The sequence below is a fragment of the Sebastes fasciatus genome, chromosome 9 (assembly GCF_043250625.1).
Source record: "Sebastes fasciatus isolate fSebFas1 chromosome 9, fSebFas1.pri, whole genome shotgun sequence".
NCBI lineage: Eukaryota > Metazoa > Chordata > Actinopteri > Perciformes > Sebastidae > Sebastes > Sebastes fasciatus.
Window position 1 is genome coordinate 7,502,879 of NC_133803.1, and position 23,400 is coordinate 7,526,278.

Consider the following 23,400-nt stretch of genomic DNA (forward strand, 5'->3'; position numbering starts at 1 on the left):
CAGAGGGGAGAGCTGATACAGTACAGTACTGTACAGGAGATAAGGAGGCCCTGATTACCTGAGTCAATAAAACCCGCTGTGGAAGCAGCTTGTGTGTAATGTGACTTGACCACCACATCCTGCCTGAAACCTGGACCAACAATCCGTCAGCTCCAACAACTGTTTTTTGGCTTTAACTCTGCAGATCATAAAAAAGGTAAGCACTCCTATATTCATCTAATGTGTGTAGACATTAGTGATTCCAGCTCAGTGTGTGGGCTGATGGTGCTAATATTGTTTAAAGTTTCATGAGATCTATTTCCACATAGCCGATGTTTTGTTTCATTACCAGTTGTATGCCACGCCACTTCTGACCAGTCTGTTGGTAATTGTGTCATCTGGTTTTAGTCCTGAGATCATGTTTGTTTTAGTCCTATTTAGTCAACTTCATCCTTCTCATCCATCAACGTTTTAGTCATCCAATAATTGAATTTGTATATTTTAGTGGCTCCCCATTAGCTCGTGCCATAGCAGTTGCTGATCTCACTGCGGTCCCCGACATTAAAAAATGTCCACATAAAATATTAATACAATCATGAAAGCAAGGTTCAAATGAAAAAATAAAAATAAATAGAAAAACAAAACAGTTCATCTTAAAACAACAATAACAACACAAAACGATGGTTCTGATTACCACATACGGTATAATACACACTAAATAAAGCAAAGACTGTGCCAAACATGCAATGAGAACTAATGACTACAATAAAACTGCTATATCTAAGTACACACTGATAACATACTACATTCTATATGTATGTTTTAAGAAGTTAGTCTTGGCTCTAGGATTAACTAATTGTTATTTATGGACAAACTGAGAGGAACCAGCGTCCACTCAAAGACCTGAGAAAGGTATACCTAAAAATATGAATTTGCTGATGAAAACAAACAGTCTGTTCTGGATACGACGCTGCTGCTGCTGCTACTACGGTATGAAGAGTGAAGAACAAGTCAAACAGCCTTATTTTGGGCGAGTTGAAGTTTACTGATGTCCTTTTTATTAGTAGCAGACCGACCACGTGGTTAGAAAATAATAAACAGTGCAACTCCCGAATAATAATTTGATCTGATTAACTTGATTCAGTTTGAAGTCTTGTATAAAGAGGCAGAGCTGAGGACTAGTCAGGATTTAGATTTAGTTTAGTAAGCAGCCTTATTTGCTATCTTAAGAGTACTGTTTGTGACTTGCACCTTTAGACTTCACACTCTCAGCTTGTCACCCAATCACACACTGAAACTCAAACACATCAATCAGTGAAGCATACAGTAGATGACTGAGCGTGTGTGTCACTGTGCTTCAGAGATGCTGAATGAACTGAAATGATGCTGTCTTGTCTCTAGTCCCCAGGCAGCCACCGCTCCACACCTCATCACAATGCCTCATCGCCTCTGCTCCATTGAGATTAACAACAGCTCTGGCAGCTACACTCTCGCCAACCCAAGGTAATGCATTGCTTTTGTACTTGTCTTTTTCTGAAGGTATTGAGAGTATATATTAAACCTGACTTAAGCAGTTCCCTGCCGTAAACTACGTCCTACACTACATCATACACTATGCACACTATGCCGTACACTAGGTACACTACGCTGTACACTACATACAGTATACTACACTGTACACTATATACATTATGTCATACACTGCGTACACTACATACACTACGCTGTACACTATGAACACTACGCTGTACACTACATACAGTACACTACACTGTACACTATATACACTATGCCGTATCCTACGTACACTACGCTGTACACTATACACTATGTCATACACTGCGTACACTACATACACTACGCTGTACACTACATACACTACGTCTTACACTACATACACTACGCTGTACACTACGCCGTACACTATATACACTACGCCGTACACTACATACAGTATACTACACTGTACACTATATATACTATGCCGTACACTACGTACACCTCATACACTATGCTGTACACTACATACAGTACACTACACTGTACACTATATACACTATGTATTACACTGCGTACATTACATAAACTATGCTGTACACTATAAACACTATACATACACTGCGTACACTACATACACTACGCTGTACTCTATATACACTACATCGTACACTACATACACTACGCCGTACACTACATACACTGTCATACACTATGTACACTACATACACTACGCTGTACACTATATACACAATATAATAAACTATATTTCCATGTGGTGGAAATGAGGCTTTCGTTCCGATGAATGATGAATTTAATGCTTGCGCATAAATATTTTAGAGAAATGTGTGCTTCAGTTTGGAGTTTGGTGCTTTTCTGTTGCGATAACAAATAGCTTTGACTTTGTGGTGCATTCACATGCTTGTAGGAAGACACAGAAACCCACTGTGGAGGTAAAATGATCTGACATGTTGTGTCTCTCTGTGTTCAGGGTGTTCACTGAGAGCGGCTGCTGTGAGGTCCCTCTGCCCCCCACGGTGGGTCCCTGCTCCCCCGCCAGCGCATTGTTCAACAAGACCACCGGCAGCGCGACCGGTTCCGTCGGCGTCTTCACCTACGACCTTTTCAACGCCGACCTCAACGACTACAGCCACGTCATGGCCGTCATGTTCTCCGTGCCCTACGACCGAAACCTCTACTCCAACTGGTTCGCTGTGGGGATCTTTGACAGAGGAAACGACTGCGACTACAATCTTTACGATATGATGTACAATGGAGGTGAAAATTATTTTGTAAGAGGAAAGGCTGATGGCTCCTGCATTTCTTATGAGGGTGATTATGTAATCGTCAGTGCCTCCATGTCAGACTCAGGTGAAGCAGTCCTGAGGGTGGATATCAGTGATACTGGCATGTATTAAGGTCCTACTGTTGTTATGTAAGCCATATCACATGATCACAGTAATTGTAATAAAGTATTGTTGACAAAGTTGGTCACTAGCTGCTCATTAATCAATATACTTAAAATATGAGTTACACATGATGGTACACTAAATATTGGTTATTTCTGGTGTTATATTAAAGAGTTGAAAAAGCCTAATTGCAAATAAAAAAGAAGACTTTTACGTGTCCATCAAGTCATGTCTCCTTTTAAGAAAATGCTAATAAATGTATTGTTTTCTCTCACATAGAGATCTTGTTGATAGATCATTATCCAGCTTTCTGATTGGCTGTGACTCTCATTTGTGGATGTCCTCACTAAATTTAATCGTCCAATATTTACTTTAATTTTAAGTTTGATTACATTTTCCCATTTTATACAACTGATAACTGAAGGTCAGGACAGGATTTAGACTATCCTCAACCTCAACGTCTAGAAAATACTGAAGTTTTACATTCATACGTGATTCGTGTGCATTCTGCATGACTTGGGCATGACTGTGAGAGGATACCGGAGCACCCGGAGGAAACGCACACTTCTTTTACCCTTCCTCAGATCTATGGGACAGGACTATCTATGTAGGGAGGTGCCCGTCTTACACTAATGACACCGTAAGCTATGTTCAGGTGTGTATGAATAGGACAGACAATAGGCTACAGTCAGTATGAGTTTGTGGATGGTGTGTAACTACCTCTTGTGGTAGTATTAAAGAAGACCCTGTTGCAGACAGTAAGGCACAAGACTACTACTGCTACTGTACGCATGCAACAGAGGTGCCCAGCTGGAATCAGACACATTGTGATCACAGTGAAAAGTGTCTTTAACTGAATTTATAGCAGACCATGCCAACTTCTTTTAAAGGTGCAGCGTGTAGGATTTGGTGATATCTAGCGGTGAGGTTACAGATTGCAACCATCCTAAACTTCTCTCGTGTGCCAAGCATGTCGGAGAACTACGGTGGACGAAGCGAAAACGTGAATGTCCCTTTAGAGCCAGTGTTTGGTTTGTCCGTTCTGGGCTACTATATGAACACGACGGCCGGCTTTGTGAAGAGGATCCGCTCCCTTGTAGATACAAACGGCTCATTCTAAGTTAACGAAAACACGATTCTTATTATCGGGTGATTATACACTAAAGAAAACATACTTATTGATATTTTATTCCTTTTCTGCCAATAGATCCAACTAAATGTTAAACACTTCTCCTTTGACAAGACATAACTGGTAACTACACTTAATTAGCTTTATCTACACTGTTTGTGTTATATTTGCATTGTAAAAGGTTAAAAATGTGAAAATATCATTTATACCACCGTGTGTGTATATAAGGAGCGTTATCAAGTTTAGACTCACCAAAGACCAGAGCCAGACCATGGGACGTTCCTACAGCAATCACACCCGCTACCGTCTGAACACAAAAAAATGTACAGCTCAGAATTGATCAGAGGAAGTCGGGAAAAGCTAAGCACAGACAAAATAAGACAAAACCCTATGATCAATATCTAACTTTCTGACACAATCAAGGACCACAAACACAGACTCACCTGTGAGTGTACTTAATAATAATAGTGGTTGCTCTAGTTTGAATGTGTTTTCAGTAGCGATATCCATCATATTCTCTCCCTGCTTCTCCCCTACAGTATACTATATCTCTAGAGCTCTGTGTAAATGCTGCGGCTGCTTTCGAAAATATGTTCAACTTAGCTTTCTGTTGTATTGTTGTGTAAAACCTTCTGAAACTGGTCTACAGTAATGTTTGTAGTTAATAGAAATGATCATAGCGATTTATATAAATGCAAAAACCTTGAATGTGGTCGCCTGATGATACATAGGGCATACATATAGTCAAAAGTCATAGAAAGAGTTCCTTTAAACTAAGACCATCTCTCTGCTCAGTTGAATTCATTGTTGAATAAACTAATACTTACTATAGCAGTAGGCAGTCCAGCATCCACTTTGTCCTGAGGAAAATACACAAAGCTTTTAATTTTGCTTGAATACATAAATGCATTAGGCCCCGATCAGACAGAGGCACACCGCACCGCCTTTTTGTTGCCCGATCAGACAGCGTTTTTTGCAGTTTGCTGCGTTTTTTTATTTTATATGGTGCTAGGCAACCACCAAATGAGTGCTAATGTTACCTTATTACAAACCATGAGCTGTACGTGACACTAATACTTAATAGTACAGTTTTAAATTAATGAAAACAATTTACCCAAAATCTCAAGTACTGCACTAATTTGCCTCCTGCTGTTCTCTGTTCAGATCATGGCGAGTATGGTTGGTAAAGCCGTAAAGCGCCGGGTATCCAGCGAAAGTCACCATAATAAGAAGAAACTCTAATGACGTCGGGCACCTTTCAGCTCTGAGATGAATTTATTTCCACTCGATGTCATTCAAACAGCCTGCAACACGGCCTATGGAAAGGAGACTGGGTCACGCGTCATCAACGCATCATATCTTCGGAGGTATAACACATGCCTAGTAAAATCTGGCCTGCGCTCGCCGAAATTGAGCCAGTCGCAACGCACGACCGCAGCTTCAGTTACACTGCGCATGTGTTATAACCCATACCCCAAGACCCATGTCTGCCCGTGACCCAGCCTCCTTTCCATAGGCCTTGGACTGCAACAGGAAGTAAACTGGGAATGTTTACGCGAACTGTGAAATGCTCTATAATGACATCTCAACACTAATGACACATCAGATTCTTTCTGATTTCTTTAATCCTCCTTACATCCCTAACAACAATGATTATAAGTACAGTACACAGTAAGCACTCACCGTTATGGGATGTTTTATCATTTCATTTTGTTCACATCAAAACAAGCTGATGTTCTCTATTCAGAAACACTGACAACAGTGTTGGAAGGCTGATGTATTCCTGTTTCTGTATGTATGTGTATGTGTGTGTGTGTGTGTGTGTGTGTGTATGTGTGTGTGTGTTGTTGTTTGTCTTACAGCAGCAGAGACGATCTGTGCAGAGATGCCCTTCAGCAGGCTGTGTCGGAGAACAGACCCATGAACGGTCGTATTCAGATCCACTGTCGTCCTCCTCTTTCTTCATGCATGTACACGTCAACGCGTAGACAGACACAGACACATGGACACAAAGAAGACATTGTCCATGTTATTACCTTGTACATGCAAAGACAAGAAGGCTTTAGTAAGCTTTAGTGTGTGTTTGTGTGGCTGGAGGTCACTCCTTCACAGGACTATGTTAGGATGTAGCTATGTATTGGCTGGTGGTTGTGCTGCTTTGGTTGCTGCAGCAGCATCTGTATGGAGTCTTTGACTCACTGTCCAGAAAACGAAACACCCACCACACACCCTACCGACCTACACCCTACCAACCTTTATAGCACAGTGTCACTGACTGACCCACAAAGGTTCTAAATAAAATATATTTTTTAACTTGAGCTTACAGTTATTCAGAATCAATGCAGGAGAAATAATCTTGTGATTAATGGATTGGGCCGGATAAAGCTGATGAAAGGAAAAGGAGTCCAAAGTACAAGAACTGCTCACCACAAAACTTAAACTGGATGCCCCTGTGTGGAAACTGGGAGAGCTCACAGGAATGTAAAGTTCAGAGGTGACAGTGAAAGGCAGAGATCATTTTAAGGACAAACAGCTAATCCTTGCCAGGGCAAGATCTAACCTGAAGAACACCTCGAGTGACGAAGAGAAAAGCTTAGCTATTACCCGCAATGGATGAGGCAAGAGGAGATGATGACATCATCAGCTGTGACCAAGGAGCAGTGCCTGAGCAGAGAGAAGGCCTCCAAGCAACCATATAAACTGTGTTGGATCATTGGTTGATATGAACTGGGAAGATTTTCTCAGAAACATCTTGTAGTGTACTGTTTAGCTGTAAAATGAGAAAGTTTGTGACCCGGCAGCCATGTTGAGATCAGTTGAGGAAATACTAATCACCGCCCACCAGCCAGAGCAAACTTTCTCATTTTACAGCTAAACAGTACACTACAAGATGTTTCTGAAAACATTTGAGGAGAGAAATAGGCATTACAGTAACAGAATATTGATTCATATTTGATCAGCGATGCCTAGTTTGACCGTTTGATCAGAGTTTGCGAGTGATTGACAGCTGCCTTCATTGAATGAACAGCCAATAGGAACGCTTTCTCTCTCTCTGAAATGACCTGTGATTGGTCACAGTCTCCCGTCACACGCCTGAAAACTGAGCCATGATGGTATTTTTGCCCAATGATGCCAAAAACATTCTGCCTACTGAAGCTTTAATTGCTTACTGACCACTCAATAACAGATATGTTTATGTTCATAAATGATAATTTGGGGGGAGTGTCTTTGGAGGGAGGCCTGAAGGACGGACTGTCCGTGTTGCAGACTTGGAGACTTTCTCTCTAGAGTCAGGGACTTTTGGAGCTAGTGCTGCTAGCTACCTTCACTGGATAAGAGTTGGTGACACTCTTAAAATCTAGCGTACTCTTGCTAGTTTCTCATCATTACCGATCCTAGCTTTAAGTATTCAGTGGCTGTTAAAAATAAAATACTTGTGTCTCTTATTTGCTTCCGTAATCTTATTTCATTGAGGTTACTGAGGTAACTTATTATCTGCCCAAGGGGAAGCATATACGTGTGTGTGTGTGTGTGTGTGTGTGTGTGTGTGTGTGTGTGTGTGTGTGTGTGTGCTCATGCCGTTTGAGGTGTGCTGGGTCTCCACTGTCAGAGCTGGCCAGAGAGGAGGTGTCACAGGAGTGAGCATCCATGTTGTCTGTGTTCAGCAGGCAGGTATCCTCCAACACGAATGGTTCCTCCTCATCCTCCAGCTGCAGACACCACACAGGAGAACAGTAACAAATACCTCTTACATCCATAGTGGAGGGGGTCCATGAACAATTATGTTTACCTGATATCGAACTACTGTCTGTATCAGCACCATTTCCTCCTAATACACCTGACTGCAGTATTCAAACTATAACTGACAATGTCTGAAAATGATTGAAAATGTCAGCTTTCTAGTTTAATATGAAGTGAGTGTCTGTTATTTGGCTTCACTAGGCCTGACAATGGGGATTCTGGACTAGTACTTCACACACATACTAGGGCTGTCAATGGATTAAAGGCCGTGTAAATCTAAAATAAATGTGCATTCTAGGTTTGTCACACCACAGAAAGATGTGTTACTAACCACCTAGCCAAATTTGAAAGATTAAAAAAATCTCCAAGTATATAAAATTAGCTTTCAAAATCATGGAAAAATAAGTAGTATTCTCTGCTCTGAAACGCTGAAGGCGCTGAAACCACGCCCACAAGCGTGGAAAGTGCATTTCCTCATTAGCGGAGAGCGAAGAGGGAAGAGCCCAGCGCCAAATCCCCATCCGACGGACGGATTGGGGAAATGTGGCGTACGGAAGACCGTTTGCCCGGTGTCGCTCGGGGGCCTGAGTCCTTCTGATCGGGGCTCAGCCCGTGGACGGCCTCTGACACTTTGTCATTTTCCTGGGCTTCTCTTTTGCCTTTTCAAAAACCCGGTTTCTGAAGACGTGTGGGGTCATGCTAAGGCACCATCGAGCCATGATTTCAGCCCCGCCCAAAAAATCCTGAACAAAAAACTGGCAAAAAAACAGTTGAACGGTCTAACTCCACAATCCAGTACTACAATGTTCACAGTCTTTGCACATGTTTTCAGTCATTATTTCCAACATTTATAATGTGTTTAGAAACAAATCAGAATTTCCTTTAAAAGGCCTTTAAAATATTATCATGATTGTCCATAATTAATCGCAATTATTCACATATTTCTTATCTGTTTAAAAAGTACCTTCAATGGATATTTTTCAAGTATTTAATACTCTACCTTTTCAAAAAAAGTTGTGGTTATACTGTTGACAGAGTGTGATGGAGTATAGCACAGAGTATTAGTCAAACAGTAACATGTACTCACCTCATTAAGGATGCTCTCCAGTGTGGGAGGTGTGTCTACTTGGGGAATGTCAAACTCCTTATCATCGATCTGAGAACAGAAGCAGTATTATTAGTAGTTTTATTAGTAGTAGTAGTAGTATTAGAAAGCAGTATTTGTTTGTTTGTGCTTTCTTTGTTGTGTGCATATTTGAATCTCCTTCATCTGTCTGACTGGCAGCATGTCCTCCATGTGTTTTATCCTAAATTAACCCCAGACACCATCAAATCCACAAGACTCCAGACTTCCAACATGGATTCAACATTTCAGAGTGACGCTTCTCTGAGAGACACACACAATAAGAAAGAGAGCGGATCAACGGTTCATTTCTCTGTAGGCTCCTTTCCACCATGTTGTCAGACACTTAGAATAACAATCTGAGCCTGTCAGTGGCAGCAACAAGCACTGTAAGTGGACGTAAACGGACGGTGCCAGGTTGCCCCAAAAGATTACATTACAGCTGGTTTAGCGGCTGGCGGCCGCAGCGTTCTCCCTCAATACTGGACCAGATCATAAAGTGTTGTTGTCCCCGTTAGTCATTTAAACATGGGAAAAAGGTCCAAGATCCATTCAGTGAGCGACTAGTGATGCCTCAGTGTTCTACTGAACGATTCAGGAGGTCTTTTGTTCCAACAGCGGTCAGATTTTTTACTGAACATTCTTAGATATGGCCTAGATCCATGGTACCTCTCAGCTGTTGATTATGTCTCAAAGGGCTTCTTATGATGTTATTTATTTATTGGTGTATTGTGAATACTGTGTTTTTGTTGTTGTCTGACTTGGTGGCAATCGAATTTCCCCAAGGGGATCAATAAAGCTGTCTATCTATCTAAGTGGAACCAGGTTGAAAAATTGAAAGTAGTTGAAAAATACAGAAGTTCTCCTTTCACTCAGACTGTGGAAGTCTAACTGGTTAATTGCAGATATCATGTACATACACCTGCAATCATAACATGGTATGAATCATGTATGACAATATCCTCCAAATGTCTTGCAAACAACAGCCGTGTGAATCGGTTTAATCCTGTTTGTACTCCTACTTGTGTGTTGGGCGTGTAGGACGTCAAACACAACGGGAAGTGACAGCACGAGAACGCACCACTGACCACGGGTCAGATGCACATTCAGACCTTCCTGACTGGAAGTAAACACACCATCAACTGACCGTCTGTGGCTCAGAGACAACATTAAGGTGTCTCTGACTGAGACGTTAAGAGCAGTGAGCGTGATCTGCATTGTAAACAATCAGGTTACTGGATCACGTGTTCACACTTTAGGACAGTGTAATAGACTAACGGTGGTCTGTTCATACATGTGTTGATACTTTAGATTAACGTTACTACAGTTAAATAGCATGACAACAATAACAATACCACACAGAGGAGAGAACCGTGAGGACCTTCATGGACGACAGGAGCATCACCATGTAGGCAGATTAACGAGTACTAGTAGTAGTATGTTCGTAATGTGTCTCACCGCGTCCATCTCCACCAGGTTGAGCTGTGAGGAGGCAGAGAGGAGGCTGCGGGTGTCCGGAGACTCCGACATGGCCCTGTTTACATGCACGGAGCGGCTCGCCTGCTGCTGAGTCCCGCTGTGTGTGTATCTGCTCGGTTCCTGGTTCCTGACAGGAAGTAGATTCATTACAGCTTCCGGTTGAATTTTTCAGAATAAACCAACATACCGTTATTTCTGCAAAATCATGAAAAATACATGTAACATGTATGTGTTAGAACTACATGATGATACTAGTACAATAAAAAACTCATAAAACTATACAATGGTAAAATATAATATACTAATAATAGAGGGCACGTAACTGACAATAACCTGATATCTTCAGGTGGAATTTCATTTCATTCTCACTGTGCAAAATAATTCTCCACTTGTGCAATTTTGTTAATAGTCTGCTATTAAACCAAATAATGATCTAATACTGCGCTATAACTTTTACTTTTGTGTGTTATACTCTATTTCAGCTTCTATTTTACCTTTTTTAGCTTGTTTTTATTTTCTAATCTTTAACGTTTTTATGGCTGTTTTAATTATGTCTTAATGTTCTTTTGCACTTTGTTGTAATGTTCTTGAATGTTTGTGTAAAGCACTTTGAATTGTTGCTGAAATGTGCTATACAAATAAAGCTGCCTTACCAAACATGGAATGCTGCCGAAAACACAATGTGTGTGATTTCAATAAATAATTGCCTATAGAATATATATTACATTTGTTTTTCACATTTGTCATTTTTTTTCCCCATGAAATGTTGGGTTCCACATTACGATACGATACGATACGATACAACTTTTACAGCACATTAATTATTATTTAGCAACAAGATGGACTGATGGACAAAAGCGTTCTTTAGCCTGATGCGGTTAAATGTAGGGACTCTGAATCGTCTCTTGGAGGGCAGGAGTTGATATTCCCCATTTAAAACATGTAAGGGATCAGAAGAGATGCTGTTGGCAAGTCTGAGCATACTCTTGTTGTGAGCTGCTTGAAAGGAGGGTGTCACAGGTTGGCCAATGATCTTCGCGCAGATTTTGATTTGGCTATAAAGTTTAGTTTTAAGTTTTACAGATATACTACTGAGCCAGGCTGTGCTGCAGTACAACAGGGCACTCTGAATCACTGAACTGAAAAATAGAAAAATAATCTGGCTACTGGCTCCAAATGATATGAGTCTGCGAAGAAAGTAAATGCACTGCTGTATCTTCTTAATCTTCTAAATTCAATGTGAGGGGTCCATGATACTACTATGTTATGACGGAGTATTAGGGCCACATTGAGGGGGAAAACAAATCTGAGATTTCGAGAATAAAGTTGTAATATCACGAGAATAAAGTCATAACTTTACAAGAAAAAAAGTCGTAATATTACAAGTTTTTCTCGTAAACCTTTCTTTATTCTCATATTACGACTTTTTTTCTGGTAAACTTCTGACTTTATTCTCATAACATTACGACTTTTTTTCTCGTAAACTTCTGACTTTATTCTCATAACATTACGACTTTTTTTCTCGTAAACTTCTGACTTTATCCTCATGATATTACAACTTTTTTTCTGGTAAACTTCTGACTTTATTCTCATAATATTACGACTTTTTTTCTCGTAAACTTCTGACTTTATTCTCATAATATTACGACTTTTTTTCTTGTGAACTTCTGACTTTGTTCTCATAGTATTACAACTTTTTTCTCGTTAACTTCTGACTTTATTCTCTTGATATTACGACTTTTTTTCTCGTAAACTTCGGACTTCATTCTCATAATATTACGACTTTTTCTCGTAAACTTCTGACTTCATTCTCATATTACGACTTTTTTTCTTTATTCTCGAAATCTCAGATTTATTTTTTTCCTCGATGTGGCCCTACTACTCTGTCGTACCACATGGACAGAGTGTGAATGTGTTTACTTGTGTGTGTGCACCATAACTTTATGGGTCTGTTAGTTGAACAATAAGAAAAGGAATGAATAAAGGATGGAAGAAGGAAAGGAGACAAAAAAAATCGTAATATCATGAGAATAAAGTCATAACTTTACAAGAAAAAAAGTCATAATTTTACAAGAATAAAATCATAACTTTACGAGAAAAAAGTCGTAATGTTACAAGTTTTTCTCGTAAAACTGTCTTTATTCTCATAATATTACAACTTTTTTTCTGGTAAACTTCTGACTTTATTCTCATAATATTATGACTTTATTCTCATAATATTACAACTTTTTTCTCGTAAACTTCTTAATTTATTCTCATAATATTATGACTTTATTCTCAAAATCTGTTTTATTTTTTTCCTCGATGTGGCCCTAATACTCCGCCGTACCACATGGACAGGAGTGTGAATGTGTTTACTCGTGTGTGTGTGCACCATAACTTTGTGGGGTCTGTTAGTTGAACAATAACAAAAAGGAATGAAGAAAGGATGTAAGGAAGAAGGAAAGGAGACAAGGACGCCCCCATGCTGTGTTGGGTCGCGGCCTGCTGTGTTTCTTCGCCTCCGTTGGGCTCCATTCACACAGTAAATAAAAGCATGGAGGCTGAGCTGTGACTCTCGGGATCTAACAGCGAACCAGCGGGGGGTGAAGACACCGCCGCATGCGCTCTCCCTTTCACCACAAACATACACAGGACGGAAGGAAGCGGGTCCGCGGAGAACCGGAGCCCGGTTTCAGGAGGTAGAAGAGGACCGTAGGGAGCGGGGGCAGCCCTGTGCCGTGCTGAGCCGTGCTGAGCATGAAGCGGACGGCTGTAGTGGCCAGGCACAATGGCCTCGTCTCTCCGTTGGGGAACAACAACTCCGGGGCTTCGAGCATCGTCTCGCCACCGCAGCAGCAGCCCAGAGCCGGTACCGGGGTGTCCGCTGCAGCCGCCTGCGGGGCCGGCTGCGGGATGGACGGCCTGCTGGATTTCTCCAAAGGCCCCGCCACCGTCAAAACCGAGCTGGTCTGCAAATGGACCGAGCGAACTTCTCCCAGACAGAGGCTCGCGGGGCGCGCGGCGACATCCGTCTGCGACCAAACTTTCAGCTCCATGCACGAGCTGGTGGACCACGTCACCACCGAGCATGTAGCCGCGGGGCTCGAGACCCTCAGTCACGTCTGCATGTGGGACGAGTGTCTGCGCGGCGGGAAGGCGTTCAAAGCCAAATACAAACTCATCAACCACATCCGCGTGCACACCGGGGAGAAGCCTTTTGCATGCGCATTTCCCAACTGCGGCAAGATGTTCGCACGCTCCGAGAACCTCAAGATCCACACGCGCACGCACACTGGTATGGTAGGGCTGCATGGTTGTGTGTGTGTGTGTGTGTGTGTGTGTGTGTGTGTGTGTGCTGCATACTGTCACTATATAGTCTTTAAACCACCCTCCGTGTGTGTGTCACATCAGGAATAAAGAGGTTTTCTATTCTAGAGACCAGGTCCCAGTCTGCTAGGAAGGAACCCCCCTCCATGTTTACCCTAGGCTCAGTTCACTACCATATTTACATCCGGCCTTCAGTGCTCCCTCCCTCGTCTCCTAGAGGAATCATGGGTCCAAACTGCAGCTCAGGAGTCATGCAAGGTGACAGGAAGCAGGGCAGAGCAGCTGGACGGAGAGAGAGGGAGAGAGAGAGGGGGGAGGAAGAGGATGAGTGCAGAATAACAACACAATGAGTGTGTTGAGACCTACAGTACACGTGGCTGTAGTTGTCATATGAGTCAACATAAAAAACAGAGTTTTTACAGGAATTGTGTTGTTATTCTCACTTAGAGCCTGTTTTTTAGGACAATGTGGGCAGTTCTAAGTCCACTCATCCTACCAGCCTATTTAAACATACAAGGACTACTGTAAGATTCGAGATTCAAGATTCAAGCCCTTTATTGTCATTGTGTAGTACAACGAAATTAGATTGTGACAATCCCATAGGTGCTAATGAAAAGATAATACAATAAAAAAAAGAGATAGTGCAATATAAATATAAAAGATAATACAGTATAAAAATACAATATGTATATTGATGAGATGACAGTTTTGCCAGATTACAGTTTTGACAGATTATTGCACAAAGTGTCCGTCAGATAATTATATAATTATTGCACAGCATCATATAATTATTGCACAGAGTGATCAGCATATGTTATTGCACATGTCCGTAACAGTAGATTTACAGTATTTACATTGCACAAAAGTGACCAACGTGTTATTGCACATGTCCGTAACAGTAGATTTACATTACACGTGTTCAACAAAGACAGAGGAGATGTCAGAGTTCAGGAGGTTTATGGCAGTTGGGAAAAAGCTGTTTTTAAGTCTGTTTGTGCGTGTGCGGATTGAAGTAAGAAACAACCATTATATTTAATTCTTCTCTTAATATTATTAGTTATCAGATTAGCTTATATTCAACTTTATTGGCATTGCACATAGTACAAGTACAACAAAATGCAGTTTTGCGTCTAACCAGAGTGCAAACTAGTAAAGTGCTGATTAAGACAATGTATACAAATGAGGATATATTGGTGAATGTAAGATAAGAGAAGAGAAGATATTCAATTTATTAGTCCCACAGCGGGGGTATTTGCAGTGTACATGCAGCAAAGGGGATAGTGCAGAAACAAGAAGCAATATCCAGCACAGTAAAAAAAAAAAAGTGAAACAAAATATGAACAATTTAAATAGAAGAAAATATTAAAAATAGGAACAATATATACAGTATTGACAATAAACAGATTATTAACATAATTGTACAAGTGGAAAAATCATATTGCACAATGAGAATGTAGTGAGTACATAGGCATTCATACACTCATGCACAATCAAGGTAAATACTCACTCTCTGCGAGCCTTTTCCACTTCTTTTGGAAGGCAGATTTCGTCCATCAAACACCAGAATTGTACATATATACAGATTGTAATTAAAGTGCAAGTGATCGACGTGTGTTATATTCTGATGAATAATAGCTCAACTATAAATTGCATACTGATGGGATATTGTATAACACATTTGTATGCGAGTATTATAAACAATAGATAATATATACAGGTGGAGTTATGTCTCAACACAGAGAGATTATGTACATAGAACTATATGCATATGGGACTAAGTGAATATAGGAGGGTAGATATGTATATACAGTGGAATCATAAGTTATATATATACAGGAGAGGATTGTACAGCTATGTAAGTAGTTATGTTAATGTCATCTGAAGAAAAAAACAGATTATTGTAATTTTAGGAAAGTCACGGTTAATTTGCATGCTGTGTAAAATGAAAATAGACGGAGCACATGAGGGAATGTGTGTGTGTCTCCTTCACAATGACTGACAGAGAGTCCCTAGCGCCCTGATACTGTTTGATCCATGGCAAACATTGCATCTGTCTATTCTATTTTGATCTATTTTTAACTGCATAGGCTGTAATTGGATGCTTTAGACAGGGGACCCCAATACATTAGTCTTTTTTAAAAAACACAAATTAATACAGAATCAGAAAACAATGATCTGAAGTCATAAGGAACCTGTGAGGACCTCTGAGGACTGTGGGGACCAGTCAGTGTGAAGGGTTTATAAACTAACTAATGGCATTATTAATAGTCAATAAATCATTTACTAATGTTTTATTGATCAGTTATAAGTCATTAGAGCAACCCAGGTTGTGAACGATCCCTTGTGTTTTTTGTATGTATGGTGGTGGGAGCATTGATGATCTTTAACATAGGTCCCAGAATAGGAACAGTTGTAGATATGGTGATGATATGCTCAGTGTAAACCATCAAAATCCATTTATTAACAATCTTACATTTACAACTGAAGACTTGATCCATTATTTTAACAACCCAACTAACTAACAAATCTAATACAGATGACTTATTGAATGATTGAATGAATGAATGAATGAATGACTATATTTCGAACATTAAAATAAAATAAACAGATACAAAATAATAACCAAGAGAACAAGAGTAAGAGTGTCCGAAAAAAGGAGTAGGTAGGAGTAAAATTTATATTTCCCTATCCCTTTCTCACTTCTCCTCTATTAACTCACATATCATAAAATGATAATATTATATAATATATAAACTATCCCAGATTTATTTACATCCCATATTAAATATATGAACAGCATCCCAAGTTAATTTACAACCCACATATCCATCCGGAGTTAAAAAACGAATTATAAACCAACCCTTAACACGACCCTTATTATCACGACTCTTTCTCATCCATATACCTCCCAAAAACATATTTTTTTGTATAGCTTTTTAAATTGATTTATATTTGTGCTCCGCTTATTCACTCAAGCTGTCGGTTTATTAGATAGTGAGAACCCTGATGAACTAAAAAGACAAAGCAAGTGCAGTGATGGCGGAGGATGAATATGAAGGTATTACTGAAGCAACCTGTGAACATATCACATGTTTATCAGTATATTTGAAGTCACAGAGAAAATGCTTTAGTTGTAGCAAACTCTCTCCCACAAACCCATCACAACAGTTCCACCTTCTCAGATTCTTCATTGCAGGCGCACAAATCCTCTTCTACAAATCACAAATTAAGAAACTGGCACCCTTGAATATGGTGCAAAACACATTCACATCCATATCACAAATGTGAAGTCATGGACTAAATTTGCACATCTACAAATCAGAATGTGAATTCATGCAATGAGAGTTGCACACCTGTATAATATTTTCTCACAAATATTTGTTTTCCTTGCATCAGATATGGGCATGAAATGTGGAGCAGAAGTGATTAGTGTACCTATAGAGGGGCAGGCACTCCTTTCCTGTGTGGGCAGGTTGTTTTCAGGGGTGCATCCCCATTGGCTAATGAGTTTTTGAGTGACAGCTGAGCTCAGAGCCGTAAGGCAAAAGTATTGCAACACATTTTGTGAGGGAACGCAAAAGTAGTCCTCCAAAAAATTCTCTCCGTGACCCTTAAGGGGCTCCGTACCTTTAGCAAGGTAGAATTAGTAAACTGCCAATGGAGTGTATGTTTAGGTCAATACATTTAAGCTCTATCGGATGTCTATGGGGTCATGAAATAATGCGTTGTTTAAAGTAAATTAAAAAAAGCCACGATTATTTTTGTTGATCTTTTTTATAAACAACCCCCATAATACAAACATCACACAGTGACCACAAGGACTAATCCAGCTTAGGTCCAGGGGACATATACAGGGTATGGTGCATATAGTACATGACATACCTCAGAAAATGTGGCGGCCTTTATTGTCCAAGAGGAGTTTTTTCTGTTTTGAGCAAATTTAATTAGATATATGTGTCAAATTTTAAGTGAATCGGACTCCCAGTGTTGGTGTGCCGGACTTTCAAAGGCTTCGTTTTTAGCTTTTCATTATAACAACTGATTGTGGTCATATTTCTTGTGAAGTATTTGCACATCATTTCCAGTTATGGGGCAAAGTATCATCATGTCTCTAGCTCGTTCCAGCTCACAGCAAATTGAGCATAAGACAACACATAATAACTAGAAGATGCATTTCCTGCAGAAAATGCGTGTGAATGCTGACGGCTGAAATGAAATGGCAAAGCATTGGTGGAAATGTAGAAATCTTAAAGCCCAGATGCAACGCACTGCACTGCTGAAACACCAGGAAGCTGAACTGAATTTCTTAAAAATAAAAAGCTAAGAGCTGAAATACATTGCTACTGCTATGTTTGAACCCTAATTAATATTAATATAGTAATTATTATACTATGTCTAACAATCTGTTGGCTTGGAGTTCAAATAATAATTTATTGAGGAGTTATTACTATTCAGAGCTGCACTCATGTCACTGGTTGACACTATTGGTATTGTCAATTTTCCAATATGTATGCCATAAACTCTTTTGCTCTTAAATTAATATCTGAACGGTCTAAGTGAAAAAACAACGAGATTAAAGGAACATTTACGGATTTCTTTTTAATCACCTCCTTCCAAAACTCTTTTACCTGAACACCGCCCCACATTCAGTGAATAAAAGTTCCTTGTGGCTCAATACATTCAACGCACCATAGGTCGAATTGGCAGTGGCATACAGTATGCATGGGTGGAGAAAATTAAATGAATTATGTGCCCATTCTAGATTGTGATAATGGTGATAAGTGTGATGTTTGTTTTGCAGGTGAGAAGCCATTCCAGTGTGAGTTTTGTGAGCGACGCTTCGCCAACAGCAGCGACCGGAAGAAGCATTCACAGGTCCACACGGCCTCGAAGCCCTATGACTGCAAAGCCCTGGGCTGCACCAAGTCCTACACCCACCCCAGCTCCCTGCGCAAACACATGAAGGTTCACGTCAAGTCGTCACCTACCTCCGATCCCCGGGACGTGTACGACTCCATCCCTCATCAACTCCAACAACCTCATCAGGCTCTCCTCGAGCCCCTCGACCTTAAAATGAACCGCCTCTCTCCATCACTTGCCAATAGAAACACTCATTTTCCTCTTCTGTCAAATCACGGATATGATATCAGCTCAGCCAGCGAGGTCGACCATAAGCTGCTGCTGCGGAGTTCGTCTCCGATGGCGATGCCTCTGGATCTCTCTCTGTCGGGCCTCAAGAGTCAGCTGGCCCAGAAGCAGCAGAGTGGTCGGACCCCGCGGAGGAGCCAGCGCTCAGTCAATCCAGCCTTACCTCAGTTGTCTAACATTAAGGAGTGGTACGTCTGTACCAGGAGTACAGCACCACACCTTCCTCTACTTCACCCGGACCACATCAAATCAGAACCTAGTGATGACGAGGAGTACGTCACGTAGGATGGAGGGACGGGTGAATTTGGACTTGAAGAACATACATTGTCAGACCCGGGTCAGGCCAGAGGATGCTCTGTGGAATCATAGATGCTGTAAATTTCCAGAACCAGCAGTTGTATGGTTCAACATCAATGACCCTTCTAAGACGGAGAAGGCTGTGATCAGACGGAGACTCTTTTGCTCTATCTCAGCTCGGCGATCATCACTATCTGTGGACCAAAAAGCGATAGCGAGGAGAAATTCCATCATTACGGTTATCAAACAAAATGTTTGACAAAAAACTGCAAGTTATCCAGTCTGTGTTAGCTAGCTAACCTGAACTAACAGAGGGGATAACACTGTACAAACGGACCAGAGGATGTTGGGTTCTGCTCTGCTTGCTGTTAAAGAATATGAGGAGGGTGTGTGTACATGATGCCCTCTCTAGGGAGACAGATTATTGACCAATTTATATAAGAGCTCCACCCAGATGAAGCAATTTCAAGGGCTACGTTGACACTGACAGAAAGTGGTTAATGTTAACCTGAGCTCATGATACTGTAGCACTGTACACATGGCAACACAGCAGGTCCAAAAGAGCAGGCACACAGGGTGTGTTGTCCTGCTATGGCCTCAGCATGTTTTAAACAAACTAGTTTGTACAACGTCAGATAAATTGTTGGAAGCAGCTGATTCTGCTGTCGGAAAGTGGATTTCAGGCCCAGTTCAGACCTGGCATTAAATGGTAAATGGACGTGCATTTATACGGCGCTTTTCTAGTCTTCTGACCACTCAAAGCGTTTCACACTACATGTCAACATTCACACACACATTCACACACTGATGACAGAGGCTGCCATGCAAGGTGCCAACCTGCCCATCAGGATCTAATCTAAATGTTCATTCACACACCGATGGCTCAGCCTTCAGGAGCAGTCTGGGGTTCAGTGTCTTGCTCAAGGACACTTCGACATGTGAGCGGAGGAGCCGGGGATCGAACCGCCGACCTGCTCTACCTCTAAGCCACAGCTGCCCATACGTCCTGAGTGATCCGATCACACGTGGACAGCTCTAAGTACGTCTGTTCACACCTGGCATTAGAATGCGTCTTCACTGGTGATCTGATCTCACTTCCCCGCTCTATATGCAAATAAACACGTAGTAAACACGCGGCTAATACAGCAGACGTTGTGACGTAATTAGGAATGCTAATTTTGAAAAATGTTCTCAACCGAACCTCGTTAACCGATTATTAACCGTTAACCAACAAGATTAGTGTCTCGCATGCAGCGCTGCGCCAGCTGCAGTGTATGAGCACAACAGACAACGCAGTACCCAGTTCACCGTCAGGAGAGTTACTGTAGCAGCCACGATGCTGCGTGTATTATCAGACACATGCAGCCACTTTCCCAGGAAAAGTCCGCAGCCACCACCACCACCACATCATTTAGCTTAGTTTAGCAGGTTGTCAGCTGTGTGTCTGCCTGGTGTAACGATACTCTGTCCCCCGGCGTAACTTTAGCGAGTGTCCGACAGACCGTGTGTGTGTGGCGGCGGTGATTGTGAGGTTTATCGGTGGCGTTATAGCTGTGGACGTAGCTGTAGCATCCAGTGTGTGTACAGTTTATTTGTCGGTGAATAAATGCTACGAGGCTACAACTCCTCCGCTCAAGACCGGAGCCGACTTCCTGTATCTGCAACGCCGGCTCAGATTCTCTTAAGGTGGACCAGCTATTCTCCTTAAACTGACGAGCCACTATTCTGAGTTTTTCTCAGCTTTTTAATGAATTATTAATGGTTATTTTAACCGTTTTAACCAATAGCGTTAATCGGTTAAAATGCTTAATGTCGGATAACGGTTGAACGGTTTAATTATTAACATCCCTAGACGTAATATTACAAGAATGTCAGTAGTAATATCCTACATATTCATTTTATTAACATCAAAATAAAAGGGTATTGTGCCGGCGGTCCCCAAGGACCACCGCCAGACAACAAAAACACGTGTGATAATAATGCACTTCCTGTGCCTAGTCTGATAGTATGTAGATATGAAGCCTATAGATAAGATATATTTGTATAAAATACATTTGGGACCAACAGAATACAGTAGACCACAGAAGCCGATTCCATGCCGCGAGGCAGACCAGCACTCTCGTCTGTCTGTCTATTTACATGAGGAGCTCAGAGACCCGCGGATCCCAGCGGGACGTCAGATGAGTAGGCGGTCCTTAATGTGGCCCAGGACACATTCACTACACAATGCTGAAAGAATATGGTCATATGAGGCCCAGACCACCTCTGAATGTGGTCTGAAAGATCGGATCTCAATGCGTCCTCAATGCGTCTTGAGTGCGTTCATACCCGTACTTAGAGCTGTCCACTTGCGATCGTTAATACCAGGTCTGAACAGGGCCTCAGATGCTGTTAGGTGATCCGACAAGCGCTTTGTTTAAAGCAACCTGAGGCCTTTACTCATAAAGCATCGGTAGTAACTTGTTGAAAAGTGTTTTATGTGCTCACAGTCTAATCCAACTCAGTAGCCGGCAGTACAGCTGCAGTTTGAGGACAGTGGGGACTGATCCTTCTTTGTACTGATCATCAAGTGTCTCCTTAACCTCGTCAACCCTATGGACCTTTGAGTGGGTTAGTCGCCTGCATCTGTTTACACTCCATGTTCAATTTAGTCCACAACCCCCAAGGTTTCCAAAATGACCTTATTTATCATACACATATTCCTTTACCATGAAAATGTATATTAAATGATGCACAAGACATCTGGTATTTCCCCCTAAGATCAAATGGTGCAGCCATAAAAAGGCATCTTGGATTTGAAAATTGACTCTTAAGAAACAAGCAGAATGTATTGTGTAAGATTGTGGAACAGCTTGGAAACATGTTTCATCGATGTTTGAAGAACACTTTAAATGGATAGTAAGTGACTTATACCAGTGTTTATTATCCATCCACTAGCAGGTCATTGGGATGTCAGAAAACCTCCCTGAAGCAGGATGTTCTAACGTACTATGACACAGGATTTAAATGCTATTATAAATGAAAATTATGGTGTGTTACAACCGAAGTCTTACAACCTGGGTAAAACTGAAAGTGGGCACACCTGAAATGTCTCTAATAATCCTTCATTGCACATCTACAGTGAGTACAGTAGGTCAAAGTTGAAGCAGCAAGTGGGTCTGAAAACTGTGATGGATGTTCACGAGGGATAGTTTGGGAAATGCTTTTAACGCTCATCTTTGTTTGGCTAACGTGGGGGTTTGTTTCAAACCAGCCATTAATGTGTGCATTATTATTACTGACAGGAAAGATGGACAAAACTGCAGATAACACCCAAGTTGAATGAAAGCGGAATTTTCCCTTTAAACAATATAAGTGATTTGAAAATTGTGAGTCTCAGTTTCATTCAGGTTTACTAACGAGAAAAGCTCAAGTATTCAATCTGGAAGTGAAGAGGTTACATGGACGTTTACAGACAGAATTGTGTCATTGAAGTTTTTGATTTTCAAGCAATAATCTCTAGACATGAGCAAGCAACTACTGGCACCCAGTTTATGAAGTCTTTATCACATGGTCGGCACGGTGGAACAGTGATTTGCAGCATCACCTCACAAGCTAGAAGGTCCTGGAAGATCCCACAGTTCCAACACATACAGGTCACATTAATGAACCTGTAGGTATAAATGTGAGTGTCCATATAGGTTAGCCCTGTGCTACACTGGTAACCTGTCTTGAACTGGTGTACCATGCCTCTCACGCAGTGTGAGTTGGGAAAGGCTCCAGCTCTCTGTGACCCTGCACAGGATAAGCTGGTATAGATCACCGATGGATGGATGGACATCCCGGGCATGCAACCACAATCTGAGAGTAGAATAAAATCCATTTCATGTGACCTGGAGGTGAGGTGTCATTGTGTTAGATAACATCACTTCCCAGTGTGCTCCACTGGCTTTTTTTTTGTTAAAAACACATTAACAGTTCAAAGTCCATATATGGGAAATCAAAACATGTTATGGGCCCTCTCATGACATCAAGTGCTCAGAATCTCTCAGCTAATGAATACTAGTAACAACACATTCTAAACTTGTGTCTGCATGAAATCAGGTTGTTGCTTTCAGATCTTTTGGGAGTCCAAATCTGTCCTTAAATTTTAAATCGTGACCTACAGATTGATTCAATTTGTCTTCTACACAGTAATTTACACTAAACTAACAGGTGAAAAAGACCTTCCTACAGCCATGGTCTCTTATTGTATCGTGATTATTAACAAAGGCTCATCAGGCTTAAAGAGAACAAGGCTAAAGTTCTGA

General features: G+C 41.2%; 3 protein-coding genes across 5 annotated transcripts in view; 2 read left to right on the forward strand and 1 right to left on the reverse strand.

Annotated features, from left to right (window-relative positions):
- The window catches only part of vps8 (VPS8 subunit of CORVET complex), a 50,842-nt gene extending 40,358 nt beyond the window's left edge, over nucleotides 1-10,484 (reverse strand). For all 3 annotated transcript variants that reach the window (XM_074645680.1, XM_074645679.1, XM_074645677.1), the window contains exons 1-6: nucleotides 10,337-10,484; nucleotides 8,843-8,911; nucleotides 7,594-7,724; nucleotides 5,875-5,974; nucleotides 4,842-4,874; nucleotides 4,267-4,321 (exon numbers count right to left, since the gene is read on the reverse strand). In XM_074645680.1, coding sequence (XP_074501781.1) covers nucleotides 4,267-4,321; nucleotides 4,842-4,874; nucleotides 5,875-5,974; nucleotides 7,594-7,724; nucleotides 8,843-8,911; nucleotides 10,337-10,408 — 460 coding nt within the window. In that variant the 5' untranslated portion in view covers nucleotides 10,409-10,484. The remainder of the gene's footprint in view (nucleotides 1-4,266; nucleotides 4,322-4,841; nucleotides 4,875-5,874; nucleotides 5,975-7,593; nucleotides 7,725-8,842; nucleotides 8,912-10,336) is intronic.
- LOC141773728 (DELTA-sagatoxin-Srs1a-like) lies at nucleotides 94-2,894 on the forward strand. The gene is made up of 3 exons (XM_074645706.1): nucleotides 94-196; nucleotides 1,381-1,482; nucleotides 2,468-2,894. Exons 2-3 carry the CDS (start codon nucleotides 1,415-1,417, stop codon nucleotides 2,892-2,894), a joined length of 495 nt encoding a protein of 164 aa, XP_074501807.1. The 5' UTR covers nucleotides 94-196; nucleotides 1,381-1,414.
- Nucleotides 10,485-12,812: 2,328 nt separating the features above from the next.
- On the forward strand, nucleotides 12,813-21,921 carry LOC141773725 (uncharacterized). Its single transcript, XM_074645701.1, has 2 exons — nucleotides 12,813-13,634; nucleotides 18,468-21,921. The coding sequence occupies exons 1-2, from the start codon at nucleotides 13,097-13,099 to the stop codon at nucleotides 19,097-19,099; spliced, it is 1,170 nt and encodes a 389-aa protein (XP_074501802.1). The 5' UTR covers nucleotides 12,813-13,096; the 3' UTR covers nucleotides 19,100-21,921.
- The last annotated feature ends 1,479 nt before the right edge of the window (nucleotides 21,922-23,400 follow it).